Here is an 18,619-nt window from a genome sequence, read left to right on the forward strand (position 1 = left end):
ATGAAACTTTTCGTAGCGAGCTACAAATTTGCGAAAGACCCTTGATATATATTCTTGATCGTCTCGACATTCTGAGTCGATCTAGCCGTGTCCGTTCGTCCGTCTGTTGAAATCACGATAGCGGTCGAACGCGAAAACCTAGCCGCTTGAAATTTTGCACAGATACCTAATATTGATGTAGGTCGCTGGGGATAGCAAATGAGCCATATCGGTACAGATTCAGATATAGCTCCCATATAAACCGTTTGTCTCCCGTTTTGACATTTTGAGCCACAGAAAGCCGCAATTTTTGTCCGATTTGTCTGAAATTTTGAACAAAATGTTCTAATATGACTTTTAACAACTGTGCCAAGTATGGTCCAAATCCTTCGAGATTCTGATATAGTTCCCATATAAACCGATCTCCCGATTTGACTTACTGAGCCCCTGGAAGCCGATTTGGCTGAAATTTTCCACATAGTGTTCTGTTACGACTTTCAACGGTTAAAATCGGTCAGGAACCTGATATAGCTCCCATATAAACCTATCTTCCGATTTGATTTCTGGAGTTCCTGGAAGCCGTAATTTTTGTCCGATTCGGCTGAAATTTTGTACATAGTGTTTTGTTATGACCGGTCCAAATCGGTCAATAACCTGATATGGCTGCCATATAAACCGATCTCCCGATTTTTGCACAAAGAGTTCTGTTATGACCTACAACAACTGTGATAAGTACGGTTCAAATCGGTCAGGAACCTCATATAGCTCCCATATAAACCGATTTAAATAGGTCCGTTACCTGATATAGCTCCCATATAATCCGATCTCTCGATTCGACTTCTTGAGCTCCTGGAAGCCGTAGTTTTTTGGTCCGATTTGGCTGAAATTTTTTGACAGAAGTTTGGTATGTTAAATAAGATTATGCCCTTCAACAAAGTTTTCGGCCCGGCCGAACTTAGCACGCTTTTACTTGTTTCTTTTTTTGCTTACTCTTCGAAAGTAGTTATGAATTTGAGATTTCTTATTCTTTGGGTTTGGGTTGCACTCACACCCAACATATCGTTCAAGTGTAGAGTATTGAATCCATAAAAGGAGCATTTCTTATCCGATTTCGATGAAATTTGGAACAGTACGTTTCGGTAGACCCCAAACTTTTTGTTGAATGTAGTCCAGATCGGACCATATTTGAATATAGCTGCCATATAGACCGAGCTCACGAAATCGAGTATTGAGACCAGCATTTTTTATCCATTTTCGATGAAAGTTGAAACAGTGGGTTTTGGTTGACCTCTACGCTTCTTTGAAGAATGTGATACAGGTCGGACCATATTTGGATATAGCTGCCATACATACCGATCTCAAGAAATAGAGTATTGAGCTCATAAAAGGAGGATTTTTCATCCGATAAAATTTGAAACAGTGTGTAAAACGTCAGACAGCGTCTGCTGCTTCTTTTGAATCTCCTAACGAGTTTGTAGCAAAAAGCGTCCATGGGAAAGAAAAACTTTGAACGAGAAACTACGAACAACCTTAAATTGGCGGAATGTGCACATTTAATTAAATTTCAATTTCAAGGCCAGATATAGTTTTATATAGCATATCTCTTTGGATATAATTGTATAAAGCAAATATAATTATATCTGGTCCCATATCCAATTGCATCTACTACCAGATGTAGTTATATATAGCATCAGATATAATTATATATAATTGGATGTGGGAGATCTTTTTGGATCTAATTAGATCCAACTATATCTTATCCCAGATATATTTGAATGTGGCCATATAATAAATTGGTATTACTCGGGATATTGATTGAAATTTGGCACAGACCTGTATTTATTCGATACAAAGGTTCAGTTCTTGCATGGACCAAATCGGATTTTATTTTGATATAGCTGCCATATAAACCGATCTGCCGATTTTGGGTCTTAAGCCCACAAAAGCTGTATTTGTTGCTCGATTTCACTGAAATTTGAAGCAGTGAGTTGTATTAAGGCCTCCGATATCCGATCCCAAAATGATTCACATCGGGCTATATATACATATAGCTTCCATATAGACCGATTTACAGATTCGGAGTCTGAAGCCCTCTAAAGCCGCATTTACTATTTACGATTTCGATGAAATTTAAAACAGTGAGTTTAATAAGAGCCATCGCCGCAATATTCAGATATAATAAAACAGAATAACAAATATATCGAAATTTCGGTTCGGGCGAACTTAATGTGTTTTTACTTGATTTATTTGGGGCGTTAGTCGATTAACCGGACCGGTACTCGCTATCTTCCTTGTTTCCAGTTTCGTGCCAATATCATTTATTTGCAAAAGCTATGCTGTTCAGGCATACGTCTTTTAACGACTTGTTTCCTTATCCTATAGAAGAGCTTTGAAGGCATCCGGATAATCGCGTCATATTACTACGATGCACTTCGCCTTCTGCTGTAGTCAGTCAGAGTGAGTATGGGGGCTGGAATATCTGTGTATGCCAATGGTGTTTGTTTTGTGCTTTGTGTCTCTTGACAAAAAGTTCAAGGCCAATTTAGTGTTCTAAACCTTTGAGCAAGGGAGACAACATTTTCACTTTCTTTTCTTTCATTGCCATGAACAGGCATTTTGGGATTCTCAACCAGTCAGAGGGTCACAATGAAAATCAGTAACTCGCAGTTGAGTTTGAAGTTTCGAATGGAGAAGGACACTTCGTGGTATTGAGTCGTAGTATAATTTCACCTTTTACACCTACCAAAAATCTATTTCGGGGAGGCCACTGAACGGTTTGGCCATTAAAAACATTTTTTGTGTTATTATTTTCGTTGTTTGTTTCTTATATTGTGCGACACGTTTGAATTCGAAGTGAAATTAACATCGAGCTGACGTCGCATTATCAAACCAATCGTTGAGTGTGAGTACAGATTGGAGTGGAGCGGCAGTACGAGTGGCAGTAGAACTGGCGTAGGTGCGTGTTTTTTACTTTCATCTAAATTGTCATAATCGGGTAGGTAACGAGACAGTCCACGCTAATTAAGCTCCAAAAAAACACAAGCATCAAAGTGGAAAATTAAAGCCATAAATAATGCATTTTCCACCCAATGACCCATGGGGGTTTCTTCTAAAAGAAAGTAAGATATGGAATTGGTCATGGCGATGATGTCCTCGTTAGTTATGCGTAAATTATGAGCAAAACCTAGAAATGGTCCCGAATAGTGGCACGCCAGTAATTAACAGTCTTTTAGTGCATGGATGTGATTTTTGTTGATAACATGTAAGGCAGCACCTACTTCTACCATTTGTGCTGCAAATGTAATTGCGTAATTCATGTGAATGAATTCAATGAATTGTGTACAAACACATCGTTGTTTTGGTAATAAACCTGGTGACTACAATTGAGACATTTGGAGTCTTGAACGAGAAACGATTTTCGTCCTTTAGTGAACATATCTACTAAAGGCGACCAAAAGGAAAATAGTACTAATCTAGTATTTTTATTGTGTAATTTATTTAAATTTAAAATACATGCACGAAGTAGTCCACTAGGGAGATATACTCTGCTCATATCAGCTTGTTGTATATAACTGTGGTTTGGAGGCAAAAGATATTCGTTCTATTAGTCTGGCATCCTTTATGCTGAAGACTCTAGAGAGGTTAATGGAAATATATGTTGGGGCAAAGATCCTTGGAGATCGCCTGTCTCGGTAATAGCATACATACGGTAAGGGCAAATCCACTGAAATAGCCCTTCACAACCTAGTCGCTTACATAGAGGATTTTCTCACTGTCAATGGAGTTTCAACATCAACACTACCATAGGAAAGTTAATTAATAACTTAATAAAAGATGATTTACGGCAGGCATAGGATCTGTAAATATGAAAGATGGGTTTACTGTCTCCTCTACTTTGGAATATTTGAAATAGCCAATACTCGTAACAATATATTATTGTCTCTGGAAGAAAAAGGTGTAAAAGTGGTGGCGTATGCTGATAACTTGGCTATTGCGATTAAGGGAAGTTTCCCAGCTTCTTAAGAGATATACTTCAGGAAACTCTTCGTGCGACAGCGAAGTGGGCTAACGAAAATGGTCTAGGTGAAAATCCGTGTAGGACGGAAATAATTCTTTTCAGCAGGAGATACAAGTTACCTACAGTGGCATCTGTCTCCTTGGGAGCAGAGAATATTCCATTTACTGAAAGCGCAAAATTCCTGGATGCTTTGCTGGACGGGGAATTTAATTCCAAGTTCATCATTTTGGAAAGTGAATTCCATAATTATGTGGCCTAATATGGACTTGGAGAGGTCTACCACTTTGCTGCCGCTGGCTAGAACAGACCTCTCAGTCATAGTGTCCGTCATTACAGGTCGGATCGCAAAACTGACTGAAGGTTGACAGACTGAAGGTTGTAGGTAAAGACTTTTCCTGAAGCTGTGAGGATGCCGGAGAAGAAGAGACTATAGAACATCTGCTGTGCGTGTAAGGTTCTCATATCTTTGAGATCTTACCTGATTTAGCGGATGTGAACATTCACTAGTTGTTGGTTTTTTAAAGCGAAATGGATGATTCAACGGTAGGAACAAGAAGGCATCTCTTTCTCCTGATCTCGTGGTATCACAATGGACGTCTAATGGAGTCTGAACTTACTAATCCAAATTTTAGCGAAATCGAGTGATGAATTCGTCTGTAATGCCCTTAAAATCCGAAATTGCCAGATTGGTCAATATGCCAACTATATTTCAATGCGGTTTGATGTGGACCATACTTAGCTCCGATATTGGGGGCTGAATGCACCCACTGTTACTAATTTCATCGAAATCCTATTCCGGGAGATCGGTCTATATGGTAGTTATATTTAAATCGTTTTCATATTGGTAGCGAATGTCAAAGGATTAATGCAAATCATTGCTTCAAATTTGGACGAAATGGGATAATAAAAACTCTTATCGAGGGCTTGAGACCATATATAGTAAAAGATCGGTATATATCTAAATAAGGTCAGTGCGAGACCCTATAGCGTTCAGATAAAGACGGGCTAGATACAACACACCGAGCCAAATTTAGGCGAAATCGGGTTATAAACGCGCCTTTTATGGGCTTTTATCGGCAGATTGTTTGGTTGGATTACTTTAGTGATTAACGATACTATCGATATTTATTATTAGAAATATTGAATGTTACGAATATTGATAGTTTCCCAGCTCTAATCCTATGGGAATATCCGGAGAAGAGAATTCTAATACTGAAGGAAAGAAGGAAGGAGGTCAGTATGTCTGTCGGTCATAACGGGATAGAATAGATGCGGCAAGCGATAGCGTGTACAGGGCTTATGGGAAGGATGATGAGACTTTGGAGCATTTCCTATGTCATTGGCCGGCTTTCACGGCCAATAGGCTCCAGCACATAGGTATGGACACGATACCAGATTGGGCTAACTTAGGAGTTTTTAGAGTAGCACGAAATCCCTGAAGTCGACCATCATTGCTTAAGAAGTCGACCATCATTGCTAATGATACCCACAAATACATTAATTGACGTTCGAACATGACACGTCGTAAGTGATCGCAGGTATATTGCCAAAGACCTCGACAATTACTGAAGTTAAAAGATAGCAATGTGCTATGATTAGCTGGCAACTTACGGCAAATCGTTTTGTTCGGACGGCATGACACAAAATAGCGTTGATTATAGCATAACAAAGCATCGCTGTGGGTTTCGATTGATGCCTTCAAAGGACATAAAGACAAAAGAAAAGGTTTCAAAAAGATTTGCCATAGTTCTTTTTTTTCGAAAAAGGTATTCGGAACCGTATTTTATGTCAACGTTTGAGCACAAATTCCTATGAGCACAAGCTTTAGCGTCCTTTTACAATAGAAATCGTAACCAACTATGTATCTATTATTTCTTCTTGAATATAGGTCCTCCATAACTATGACTCACCATTATAGTGTTGTACTCTTAAATACCCCAGCACGGGATAACTGTGAGTACCACACAGGCTGGAACATTGTGGACGAGAAGCTTAGCTGCGAGATACCGTGCACATCCACAGGTTGCGGATAGAGTAATGCTTCGTACGGAGTAGCTGCAACGGCAGTCGCGGACAATCAGCGGTATGGAGCGGTGAATCTCAGTGAGAGGCCGGGCGGCACCGGTTCTTCCACAAATACCGAATGCCTATGATGCTCGATATGACAAGGCGAGTTATTGGCGCCTTTAAATAACCAATGATCACCCTGTTCCTGCAGCGGTCGGTCCTTTGGACCGGAACTAGCTTGCTCACCTACAGGAGCCTGACGGGGATCGCCATCTCCATATAAAAATGTGGCTACAACAACAACTACTCTTAAATACCTTTCATTTGATATTCATATTGTCCCAATCGGTAAGCATGTCCGTTTGGATGGGTTTGGGGTAGGGCGTTCTACATGGTTATTTCACTCCAAAGTGTTTTTTACCATAAGCGATTTAAGTGAAATTTTGTTGGCAAATCGATTAGCCCATCTCCGAGATCTGGTGTTTTTGAAAATAACTGATTAGGGAGAGGGTCCGCCCCCTCTCGGATATCACAAAATGAAGTAACCTTCTTTCACCGGGGGGCTAACTCTACCTTCCGTGAAAATTCCACGAAAATCGGTTCAGCCGTTTTTGAGTCTATTCGGAAGAAACAAAGCACAATACTTTAATTTTTATATAATCGATAATTTTTTTCTGATACGTTTGGCTCCAGGTCATCGACTAATTTAAAAAAAGGGTTATCAATATTTCGACCACCACCGGTGATCATTAACATTAACATTAACAAATATTAACCTTCTTATCTTCTTTGTTTGTTCCGTATAGGCTCAAAAACGGCTGAACCGATTACCCTGAAATTATCTTGAAATTTTCACAGATTGTGGAAATATCCTTCCAGATATGGTCTGGAAGGAAACATAAGCTATATAATTTTTTGATATCGGGAAGGGGCGGACCCCTCCCTACTACCCACAAATAACAGTGGACCAATCGGGGTTCAATATGGGATTCAAATGAAAGGTATTCAAGAGTAGATTACGAATTTCTTAATAAAAGTTGGGTCCAAGTACCTGAGTGGCCACCCCAGCCCCAAAACCCCTAATATAGGTTTATTTGACGATCATGACAATATGGGACTCAAATGAAAGGTATTCGGGGGTAGATTACGAATATGGCCAGAAAGTAGGAATAGGCTTTATAATTTCTTGATAACGGATGGGGGCGGACCCACCACCGTTACCCCAAAAACACCACCCAAAGTCGAAAGTGGACTGATAAGGGCAATATGGGTATCACATGAAAAGTATGCGGGAGTAGATAACATATCTGGCATACAAATTCATGTCTAAGTATAGGCGGTCTCCCCACCCCCACAAAAACGCCCAAAATGGACACATTAGCCAATCACGGATATATGGAACTCGGTTTGTTTGTTCCGTATAGACTGAAAAACGGCAGAATCGATTTTCGCGAATTTTTCGCATATTGTGTAGATTGATCTGGAAGGAAACATAGGCAATAAAATTTTTCGGTATCGGAATAGGGGCGGACCCTCCCACTTATGCCAAAAACTCAACCCAAAATCAAAAGTGGACCGATCGGGACAATACAGGTATAAAATGAAAGCTATTGGCGAGTAGAATACGAATTTAAGTCTAAGTACCCATCGGGCCGCCCCAACCCCAAAACTCCCCCAAACAGATATATTGGATGTACAATTCGATGTGGGGCTCAAATGAAATGTATTCGAGAGTAGATTTCGAATCTGGCAAACAAAATTGGATCGATATATAGCAATTAGACCGATTATGACTATATGATACTTGGCTGAACCGATTTTCTTAAAATTTTCATAGATTGTGTACTTTTGTCTGGAAGGAAACATAGGCTATATAATTTTTAGAAATCGTGTGGAGGCGGACCCTCCCCCCTACCCCAAAAACGCCACCCAAATCCGAAAGTGGTCCGATGGGCACAATTAGGGTATCAAATGAAAGGTATTGGAGACCAGAAAACGAATATGGTATTAAAATTTGGGTCCAAGTACCCAGCGGGCCCCAACCCCAAAACTCATCTAAACAGATGTATTCGAAGTTCATGTCAATATGGGACTCAAATGAAAAGTATTAGGCAGTAGATTAAAAATATGGCATTAAAGATTAGGTCCAGTTAGCGGGAGGTCGCCCACTCCCAAATACCCCCAAATGGCCATATTAGCCGACCATGGCTATATGGGACTCAAATGAAAGATATTAGGGAGTAGATTACAAATATGACATTAAAATTTGCGTTCAAGTCTAGGCGGCGCTTTTCCTCTTAAAGATACGTCAAATGGGTTATTTGACCCATTATGACAATATGGGACTTCAATGAAAGGTATTTGAGAGTAGAAAACGAATTTGATATCCAATTTTGGAGCCAAGTGTTTTGGGGTACGCCCTAAAGCACCCCCTAAACTGAACTTCATTTTCCTCTCCTAATGAGAACATTACCCTAAGGAAGAACATTACCACCAGGAACCGAGAAGGGGCAAATTCTCACACATCATGAGTGCTTTCAAGTTTAAACTCAATGATATGGGACCTTCTTTATAGCCAAGTCCGTGCGACACCTCTTTGGGGAACATTTTTTAAATTACCATGCATGGCATTGTACCTCGCAAATGTCGCCAAAATTAAGAGGGGATAAACACCGTTTTGTCCGATATTCTCGCCAGGAATCGTACGCGTTCAGCGTCATAGGCTACAATGGCACAAATTCGATATCCGCATTCAGGGCGAAGTGTCCCCACCCTAAAGAAATATCAGAGAGTTAAAAAAGGCACAGCGGAGCGGGCCCGGTTCGGCTAGTGAAAAATAAAACAAAAATATATTTTATAGAAAAAAAAACAATTATATTTAAAACAAAACTATTTGACTTCTTTCCAGCAGCGTACAAGTTCGACTAAAAGCTTTTTTTTTTGTCTGTATCTCTGTACCATCACTGTAGGAAATGTCGATAGTAAATCTATATTGACATACTATTGACTTTGTCACCAGAACTACTGACAAATTGTACCAAACCCATGCTGTTTGCTATAGACATTTTGTATGAGCTTGTCATTCAGAATTCAATACTGACATTGTCGATAGTAAGTCATTAGGGAATACATAGAGACATTCCGGGATATATGGGAAGTTGTCAGTAAGGACATTATATAGACATTTTTAATCATTTAGTCCGTAATTTTCGAACTTTTCACTAAATTTCAAAACGAGCTGAATAAGGCATTAACATTAGTTTTAACTTATATGCGTTCATTTATTTATTTCTTTAAAATATATATTTAGTGAAGAAAAAAACTTTTATAAAAAGAGAAATCTTTGCAGTGTTCAAACGCCGGATGTCGGTTGCGTTCGGCAATAACATCAAGAATTGTCTTCATCTGCCGTGTCCATTAAGTACAAATAAGAAGTTTAAATTTGTTTATAGAATTTGCACTACAATAAAGTAATATACTTACAAATGGATCAGCTTATGTCGCTAATTAGCATCATTTACTAGATTTGAAATTTTGTCATTGTTTTTTCGAGAAGATTTATGAACCGGCAAAATAATGTTCAACAAAACAATTGAGAAAACGAATAAAAAATAAAATAAATTAAAGTTTGTCACTTGTCATTTAAAATAATGTGGTCAGACAAAAGTGTTGACTTACGTGGACACTTAACCCCTGACTTCCTACTGGGAAGTTTTTGTTCATTTGAGCCCCGAGATCGGTGTCAGTCTTAAAATGTATGTGTTTGTCCGCCGGGGTGTCAATTATATGCAACATATCTCGAGCATTGCGTCTTTTGTGACTAGATTCTTGGGCTAATATATCTAATGTTTACTCATCATTGCTATAAAAGTTTACACGCAAGAAAGTTTCCCTCACACTACTTACGAGTGCCCAAAATTAAAGGCGAACCAAAATTAAAGTATTCATGTGTATAATTTTTTCTCACGATTATGAATTGTTAATAGCAAATGTCCTTATAAGAAATTAAAACCAATCAGATTTAGAATTAAGTTCAAAATTAAAATTTTCATGAATCTATCCAAATGTTTGGATGTCGAGTAGTTTGTTCTCGTGTAGTTCTCAGCTTGTAGCTAAAAGTTAATATAGGTATAATAATCACAATTTTATGTATTTTAATGAAGGTATCTATTTATTGTTGTTAAACGAGAGTTCGTCAAAGATTAGGTTAAAATTTTGGGCAGAATGGACATCGAAGAAAGAAAATTAAAATTATTCATTATCAACAACGCCCTGTTCCGATCAATTTATTCATTTACTTTTATTACATTACATATTTTCCTTTGTTTCTTTTTAGATATAATATGCCTGGTGGGAATGACAAGAGAATGCCACATACCTTTTTAAAATTTGAAACAGAAAAATGGAAGCAATATCCCAGATCTCCTTGATGTTGGTTCTATTCCTTACTGTTGACTTTAATCATATACAATTAACACAAGTACAACAACAACAACAACAACAATCAAATGAACTATACAAATCATCATTGTTACCCCAAAGAGAAGAAGAAGGATATGGAGTGAGACAACGGCGATCGTTTGTGGTGCAGGCGTCGCAAGAAGACATAACCAAATTAAAACAGCAACCACAGCAACAGCATGTCAGCAACTATCATGATAATCCAACGACATCATGTGTCTCATCGACCTTAGCCCATGAACCGAGTTCGTCGTTTATTCAACATCCACACAATCAAAAGCCCATCAAGGAAACAAATCGTTTCCTCTCACATATCCTAAATCCATTTGAGGCTTTCAGTTTGGGCTCCTCATCCTCGAAGGATGTCAACGATGACGTGCAAGACCGCGATATACTGGCCGACTATCAGGATGACAATGTGGCCTTTATTAGTCCACTGTTTGTGGGTTCGGCGAATGGTGGCGATGGTGGTGATTTAAATGTCTTTAAATTATTCTGTGAGAACACATCTGTATCAAATATAAACGAAGAGTTGCGTTCCAAAAAGTATATCAAATATACTCACATCACCCTGCAGCATTGTTATGAAAGCCCTGGTGGTGTTGGTGGTGGCCAATCCTCCACCAATCATCTTAAGCTGCAGCAGTTGGAAAGTGTCCATCATTTCCAATGGCTAGCCAGCGGCGTTCGAGATCAGCAGCTGGAGGATCTCTTTAAGAACTACGAATCAAATTTCGAGTATTTGGAATACCTGGATTTGACCGACAACCATATTGCGTGTCTATCTTGGATAAGACCTCAGGTGGTGAGACGTTTAAAAGTACTTAAGCTTTCGGGCAACCAAATAAATTCGCGTCAGTGCAATTTATCTCCATTGCATCACACAAATCTACTGAGAGAATTGAGGTTGGACAACAACCAGATGCATTCGCTGAACGGAGCATTTCTGAATAATTTAAGCGAACTAAAAGTTCTAAACTTAACGCAGAATTTCATAACAGATTTGCCACGCAACACTTTTGACGGTGTGTTCAAGCTACAACGGCTCCATTTGGCTCACAATGCCCTGCAGGTGTTGCCCTTTCAACTATTCCATTCGATGAGAGACTTACAAATCCTCAATTTGACCGACAATAAACTATTATCCTTTCCCGATAATTTCTTTGCCCCCAACAGCGAGCTAAGACTGTTGCTATTGCAAAGAAACAACTTGCAAAACATAAACAAGAATTCATTTTTCAATTTGCAAAAATTGCTCCTTCTTGATCTCTCGGTCAATCATATAACGACCATAGATCGCAAGGCCTTCGAGTCTTTGAGTAATTTAATAACACTCAATATATCCTCGAACAACATTACGACTGTATCGTCGATTCTATTCCATCCGTTGCAACGGCTACAACATTTAGACTTGAGCAACAATCGTTTTACGCAATTGCCCAGTGGCATACTAATGCATCAGCGTAATTTGAAATCATTGCGTTTGGAATACACGCCATTGGAGAAGCTTAACAACTTGTTGTCGCGTTCAGATGCCGCTTATGTGGATCCATCGATACTTAAACATCTGTCCTACCTATCACTTCAACACAATCCCGACCTGAAGAAACTCTCAAAGACGTTATTCCTGAATGCGCCCAATATTAAGGTTTTACTATTGGCCCACAATTCGTTGCAACAATTGCCGGGCGAAATTGCCTCATTGCAACAGCTGGAACGTTTAAATGTGGGCCACAATCGATTGTCATTCTTACCGGAATCCCTACGATATCTGCCAAAGCTGCGATTTATAAATATTTTGAACAATGCCTACATTTGTAATTGCAAGCTTTACTGGCTGGCCTCATGGTTGACATCCAGCAATAATACACTGCGCTTACATCGCCACTCCCTGTATGCCTCAAGTTATCTCCTCGACAGTCATGACGAGAGCGAGGAGTTTACCTCCTCTGAAAAGGCTGAAGATTTAGATTTACTAATTTCATCACTGAAATGTCTACATGGCTATCCTGGCGATATGATTGCTATACTGAAAGGTTTGAATTGCACCAAACCGATGCTACTCAACTCGACGGATTTAAAAATGCACGAGCTACACTCAACAGCCAAGCTAGATTGCACATTTTCGGGAAGCCCAGCGCCAGATGTTATATGGGTAAGTTGCGACATTGGAAAATGTCTCAAAATTGTTTCTTCTAACATAATTTTTTAATTTATCGAAAGTGCTCCATCGAGGATCATAGAAAAATTTAGAAAAAATTAACTTTGCACCTCTTTTCACATACTCTTCAAAAACTTTATCCATGTTAAGTATGGTTTTAATTATTGTTTTGCTAGCCCCTTATAACACGACATTCAAAGAAAGAATCATATTGAGGATCCTCCATAGGGTTCAAATATTATAACACCCAACAATTTTTATCTTTATAAATGACTTTTTATACAATATCCTGCAATGGAATCCAATTTTTATACAATTTTTAAAAATCTTACCCAGATGATATAAAACGTTTTAGTAGATTATTTAACGCTCTTTTAGTTTTTGTCTGTTGAAGAAAATTGTCTTGAGAACTTGCCGAACGGTCGAAAGTAACGCCGCATATATTTAGCTTGAAAAAGAAACACTCAGTTCGTGCGACCATATTTTGGGTGTACATTTCGTATACCAAATCTACGTAACTCATACAATATCTACGTGTTGAACCTTAATTGCCTTCATGCTACTTCCCAAAGCTATAGTACAATATTTTCTCATAAGCCGACGATTCTACATTCTCAATAACATTCAATTTTTATTTTGATCTTACTTACACTGTAGAACAGCCAAACTGTCGGTAGAACGATGAAAATCCTATGGCGAGATGCGGATAGTGAAAAGTCGAAGCTATTACTGAAAAGAAGTAAGGAGGTCAGTTTAGCTTTTGGTATCATAACGGGACATATAGAACTACGAGCTCACTTATGCAAAACCTGTGCGGCAAATGATAACATGTGCATGCGGGGAAGATGATGAGACGTTGCAGTATTTCCTATGTCATTGCCAGACAACGGTACTTAGGTGGGGACACAATACCTGACATGAATCAACTTAGGGGCGTTGTATGGAAAACTATTATATATAACTTAGATTTTCTTTTTCGAGGTTACTTCTTAGTAATTAGAGTGCACAACAAGCCGATTACTGGCTTAGGTGTATGTCCATAGTGGTTGACATGGTGGGCACCCTCTTTCAACCGAACATTACCAACCTTCAAACTTTGTAAGGTATCCTGTCATGTTACAACTTCTCTTCTAAGTGGTTTCGCTATCCGTCACGCCGTTCGGACTCGGCATAAAAAAGGAGAACCCTTATCATTTAGCTTAAACTTTAATCGGAATCATTGATGTGAGAGAAGTATCCCATGTTCCTTAATGGAATACTTATGGGAAATTTATGTAGCAGTGTGTTGTGTTCTATTTTCCGACTCCTTGTTGAGTATTCTGATCCAGAAACTCTGCGACTTAGATGTGGTGCGTCCAGAGGGACCTGGGTCTGGCTGGACAGTTAAACAGATGACATGTGTCGTGTGGTCCCTGGTCACAATCTGGACATGCATCATACACTTTGTCATCAATCCTTGTTCTGTATGAGTTGAGGGGGCTGCGTCTGCCGGATTGTAATCGAGCCAGATCTCTGGTTTGCCGGAGAAGGTCTATTTCTTCAGGTGCAGTGGGAGGCGGTCGATCTCCAAGGACACATTCACCCGGTAGCTATTCACGGCATCTGCTACCGTGTCTGCATGAATGTTGTACAGACCCGCTTGATATGCCGCTAGAGGTTCTCTTTTGTAGCACTGGACCTCACGCTCTAGATCATGTTGATCTATCTTAAGGCTTCTGGGCAGTGGATACGTATCAACAAGATGTCGACTTGGATGGTCTCTGCGATAATAGCCATAGAATAGAATGTATTGCAGTGTGTATCAAGCGGAGATCCTTACAATTAAAGATGGTGGAATGGCTAAGATATAAATGTCATTACGACGATTGGCATAAATATCTTCTCAGACAGCCAGGCAGCCATTAAATCCCTGGAGAACGTATTTCTGAACACAAAAACCAGCCCTCGACTGTCGCAGATCTCTCAACGAGATGGTTGAACAGTTCAAAATTCACCTGTTCTGGATGCCGGGTCACAGAGATATCCCAGGAATTCTAAAGCAGACGAGCTTGCGAGACTATGAACTACCCTTCACATACCTACGCAGCGACATGTAAGTTAGGTTTTCAGGACTACCCCCGAAGGACAACGAATGATAGGTGGTCACAAAAAAGGGGGCTGTGAGCATTCCAAAACTATTTGGTATAGTCTAGACTTGAGGAGGTCTACTGCTTTGCTGTCACTGGCTAGAACAAACGTCTCAGTCATTGTGTCTGACATAACAGGTCGCTGTCTAATTGGAAAACATGCTGACAGACTGAAGGTTGCCAGCAACGACTTTTGCAGAAGCTGTGAGGACATCGAAGAAGAAGAGACTATAGAACGAACACCTTATGTGTGTGTGTCCCGCACTAGAAGTTAGAAGGAGCTGTACTTTAGGTTCTCATTTCTTTGAGAAACTGTCTGATTTAGCGGATGTGAATATTCGCTAGTTGTTGGAATTTTTTAAGCGATCTGGATAGTTCAACGGTTGTAACTAGAAGGCATCTTCCTTCTTCTGTTCTTGTGGTATCACAATGGACGAAAACGTCCAAGTGAGTCTGATGGCAGACTGCCAATTAAACCTAACCTAACCTTAGTCTGTATGCCATGAGGTGGTAACACCATTTGCCAATCTCTCAAAATCATAAGAGAAAATGGATTTTTGCGGGTGGCCACACTAATTTGTGAAAAAACACATCATGGCAATCCAGACGACAGATGTTTTACATAAGCCTACACTGGTATTTTATCCAGAACCTCGTGGTCCTAGATCGATGTCATTTTCATACAAATTTCATTGTACTATATAGTACTAAAATAAAACACAGCTATTGTAGATGCATTTTATGTGAAATTTGAACAAAAAATTTCAACATAAACTAGGCCTCCTAGTCCCTTGAAATTTTGCACATGATCTCGATATAACCTCAGCTCCAACAATTTCAAATTTCAAAGGATTATTTCAATCCATTCTCATGTGGCATCATTCCGCCATTCGTTTTGCAAATATTATGCACTGTTCACCAGGATAGAACCACCGAAATATTGGCTGAACAAAGCGTCTAATATAAAGATAGGGGGAGTACTTGGATTTTATGTTATAAAATTTGTGAATTGCTGCTACCAGCAATAAACATTTGCTCTATGTTTTATATAACGGTACTTTTTCGTCATTTATGAAAACATTTGCTGTTCACCAGGATATGCTTTAAGTTTTCACCTCCATACATCGCCGGCTGCGATAAAGTTTATTGAAACCTTTTTTGAACTGAAGACTGGCACCTCTAGAAGTAATTTTAAAATAACAATGGGCCGAATAAATGTTTTGAGATCACCGGAGATGGTAAAAATTGGAGTCTAATGCCTCAGGAGAAACGAAAATTTCTTCAAATTACCTCAAATTTATCGCATTATACTGCTTAAATTAAGGATTTGGCTTCGATTTCCGCAAATACATCCACCGTTAGAGGTACTGTTATGAGTGCTGGCCATCTGCAGCTTCGAAAACTAATGAAACCCCAATAAAAAAATTATTATTATAAAGGGTGATTTTTTTGAGGTTAGGATTTTCATGCATTAGTATTTGACAGATCACGTGGGATTTCAGACATGGTGTCAAAGAGAAAGATGCTCAGTATGCTTTGACATTTCATCATGAATAGACTTACTAACGAGCAACGCTTGCAAATCATTGAATTTTATTACCAAAATCAGTGTTCGGTTCGAAATGTGTTCAAATTTTGACAAATTTTGTTCAGCGATGAGGCTCATTTCTGGTTGAATGGCTACGTAAATAAGCAAAATTGCCGCATTTGGAGTGAAGAGCAACCAGAAGCCGTTCAAGAACTGCCCATGCATCCCGAAAAATGCACTGTTTGGTGTGGTTTGTACGCTGGTGGAATCATTGGACCGTATTTTTTCAAAGATGCTGTTGGACGCAACGTTACGGTGAATGAACACATTTCGAACCGAACACTGATTTTGGTAATAAAATTCAATGATTTGCAAGCGTTGCTCGTTAGTAAGTCTATTCATGATGAAATGTCAAAGCATACTGAGCATCTTTCTCTTTGACACCATGTCTGAAATCCCACGTGATCTGTCAAATACTAATGCATGAAAATCCTAACCTCAAAAAAATCACCCTTTATATAGTAATTTATGTAGAGGGCGCTGATGTGGATGAAATGCCCAATATGTTTCGTTCTTTTTACAGAGACCATTCTATTCTTTCCCAAGTTTCTTCCAAATATTAATTTTACCTCAGATGCTGCTGAATTGAGTCAATTGTGTAGTTTGTTTGTTGTTTTTTGCATAACTAGCGAACTAGCACAGAGCACATAAATTTCCATCTAAGTGAAAGCAAGAGCAAAGCACTAATTTTTCTTTTCCGCATTCCAGGTTACGCCAACGAATAAAATACTTCGGTATCATGCTGATCCGGACAAGCGGCCCATTATTATCAATCACAATGATAAAGAATTGGGTAAATTTGAATTTAATTCTTTAACGAACGAGGAGACAACGCTAAATGTAAGCCTTCAACGCCAAGATGTGAAAGAGCGTATTGCTCTCATTGAGAATGGTTCATTGTTGATAAATAACATAACGCGACGTGATAGTGGCCTCTACACATGCTATGCATACAATGTCATGGGCAATGCTTCGGCCTTCATTAGGTAAGTGGTGCAATGCATGTGCCTAATAAAATGACAGCACTTACTTACTGTACATTTGCTTTTGTAATTCTACACTCATGCTTAGATTACAAATAGATCCCATCATTTTTTATCGCGTCAAGATTGGAAGTTTGCTTACGGGCACAGCAGCCGCCACAGCCTTTTTGCTTTTGACCCTAATCGTCCAAGGTCTAAGGGCATTGCTTAACAAGTGAGTATTGTCGTGGGATGAAAAGTGAACAACATCTAGTTTTAGTTAATTATCGGTTTTGCGAATCTTTATTTTGTAGATATGGCATTTTTGATAGATTCTATTGCTGCGCCAATCGAAATAAGAAATCGCCAAGAGCTCGTCAGATTTACGCCATGTTGGATAGTATTGAGAGTTATAAGAGTCAACAATTGGAGCGTTTAAGAGAAAACTATGCTCAGCAAGTAAATATATATATACAATACGCAGCATATTATATCCTTGCAATTCACTCTAAAACTGATTTATAACATGTAACACTAATCCATAATGGATATTCTTGTTGTTGATTAGGTTCATCGCATTCGTGAAAATTGTACTCAGCAAGTGGAATGGATTCAAAGTAGTTACTCATCTCAGGCAAAACATTTGAAAGAATTCCGTGATATGGGCTCAAATCATTTGACTGCGCTTAAGGATCAATATTATGATCAGGTATATAGACATTTATTCGAATGAAGATATATGTGCAAGTGGTGGAGCGTCATCACAACAGGCTACACAATTCGAACACGTGTTGTGTAGTTTGATGAAGGAGAGCGTTATAACACAATTTCTTTGTCCTTATAGTTGTCGTCTGGTGGTTTGCACTTTCTATATCACTTTAAACCTAAACTTGCTGCCTCAGTCACAAGAGCTTTTTTCAATTTTACAGAAAAAAACGTATGTTTCCAATTGGATTTTGCTGAGGTTTTTCATGTCTTTAGGGATCTTTGTTTTGAATTGTATAGATTCTATTAAACTTTATACATTCTTCGCTTAGCCTATAGCTTTTGATAGTCGATTGTTAGTTGTAGAAGGGGTCTTTTAAACTCGGAAAAATATCCAACTTGAATTTAATATAGTTTTGGGCCCTGAAATGTGCTCGAGATCGCTTTTGTATCGAATGGAATTTCATTTCGTTGTTGTTGTTGTAGCTGTGTGTTGTACACTGAGTCGGCAACCCTTGCCGATGAGGGACTTCATCGGGTCAATCCGGTACGCACAACCGGCTGACTTAGAATTAATATTTTTTAATGGATGTTATATCACTTTTTTACACA

The 18,619-nt window shown here is 39.0% G+C and overlaps 1 protein-coding gene and 1 long non-coding RNA gene across 3 annotated transcripts in view; one reads left to right on the forward strand and one right to left on the reverse strand.

The window, feature by feature from the left end:
* Positions 1–18,619, forward strand: part of LOC106084085 (uncharacterized) — a 68,556-nt gene that overhangs the window by 35,197 nt on the left and 14,740 nt on the right. The window contains exons 1-6 of one of the 2 annotated variants that reach the window (XM_013247550.2): positions 2,706–2,935; positions 10,341–12,620; positions 17,049–17,326; positions 17,412–17,537; positions 17,617–17,761; positions 17,871–18,011. In XM_013247550.2, the coding sequence (XP_013103004.1) occupies positions 10,407–12,620; positions 17,049–17,326; positions 17,412–17,537; positions 17,617–17,761; positions 17,871–18,011 (2,904 nt within the window). In that variant the 5' untranslated portion in view covers positions 2,706–2,935; positions 10,341–10,406. Of the gene's footprint in view, positions 1–2,705; positions 2,936–10,340; positions 12,621–17,048; positions 17,327–17,411; positions 17,538–17,616; positions 17,762–17,870; positions 18,012–18,619 lie in introns of those variants that run through there. The other variant, XM_013247549.2, reaches the window with a different exon arrangement.
* Positions 9,265–9,574, reverse strand: LOC131995765 (uncharacterized). Its single transcript, XR_009397615.1, has 2 exons — positions 9,488–9,574; positions 9,265–9,409 (listed from the first exon to the last, which is right to left on the reverse strand). It is a non-coding gene; the product is annotated as an uncharacterized LOC131995765 (long non-coding RNA).

Source organism: Stomoxys calcitrans, chromosome 3, assembly GCF_963082655.1.
Source record: "Stomoxys calcitrans chromosome 3, idStoCalc2.1, whole genome shotgun sequence".
NCBI lineage: Eukaryota > Metazoa > Arthropoda > Insecta > Diptera > Muscidae > Stomoxys > Stomoxys calcitrans.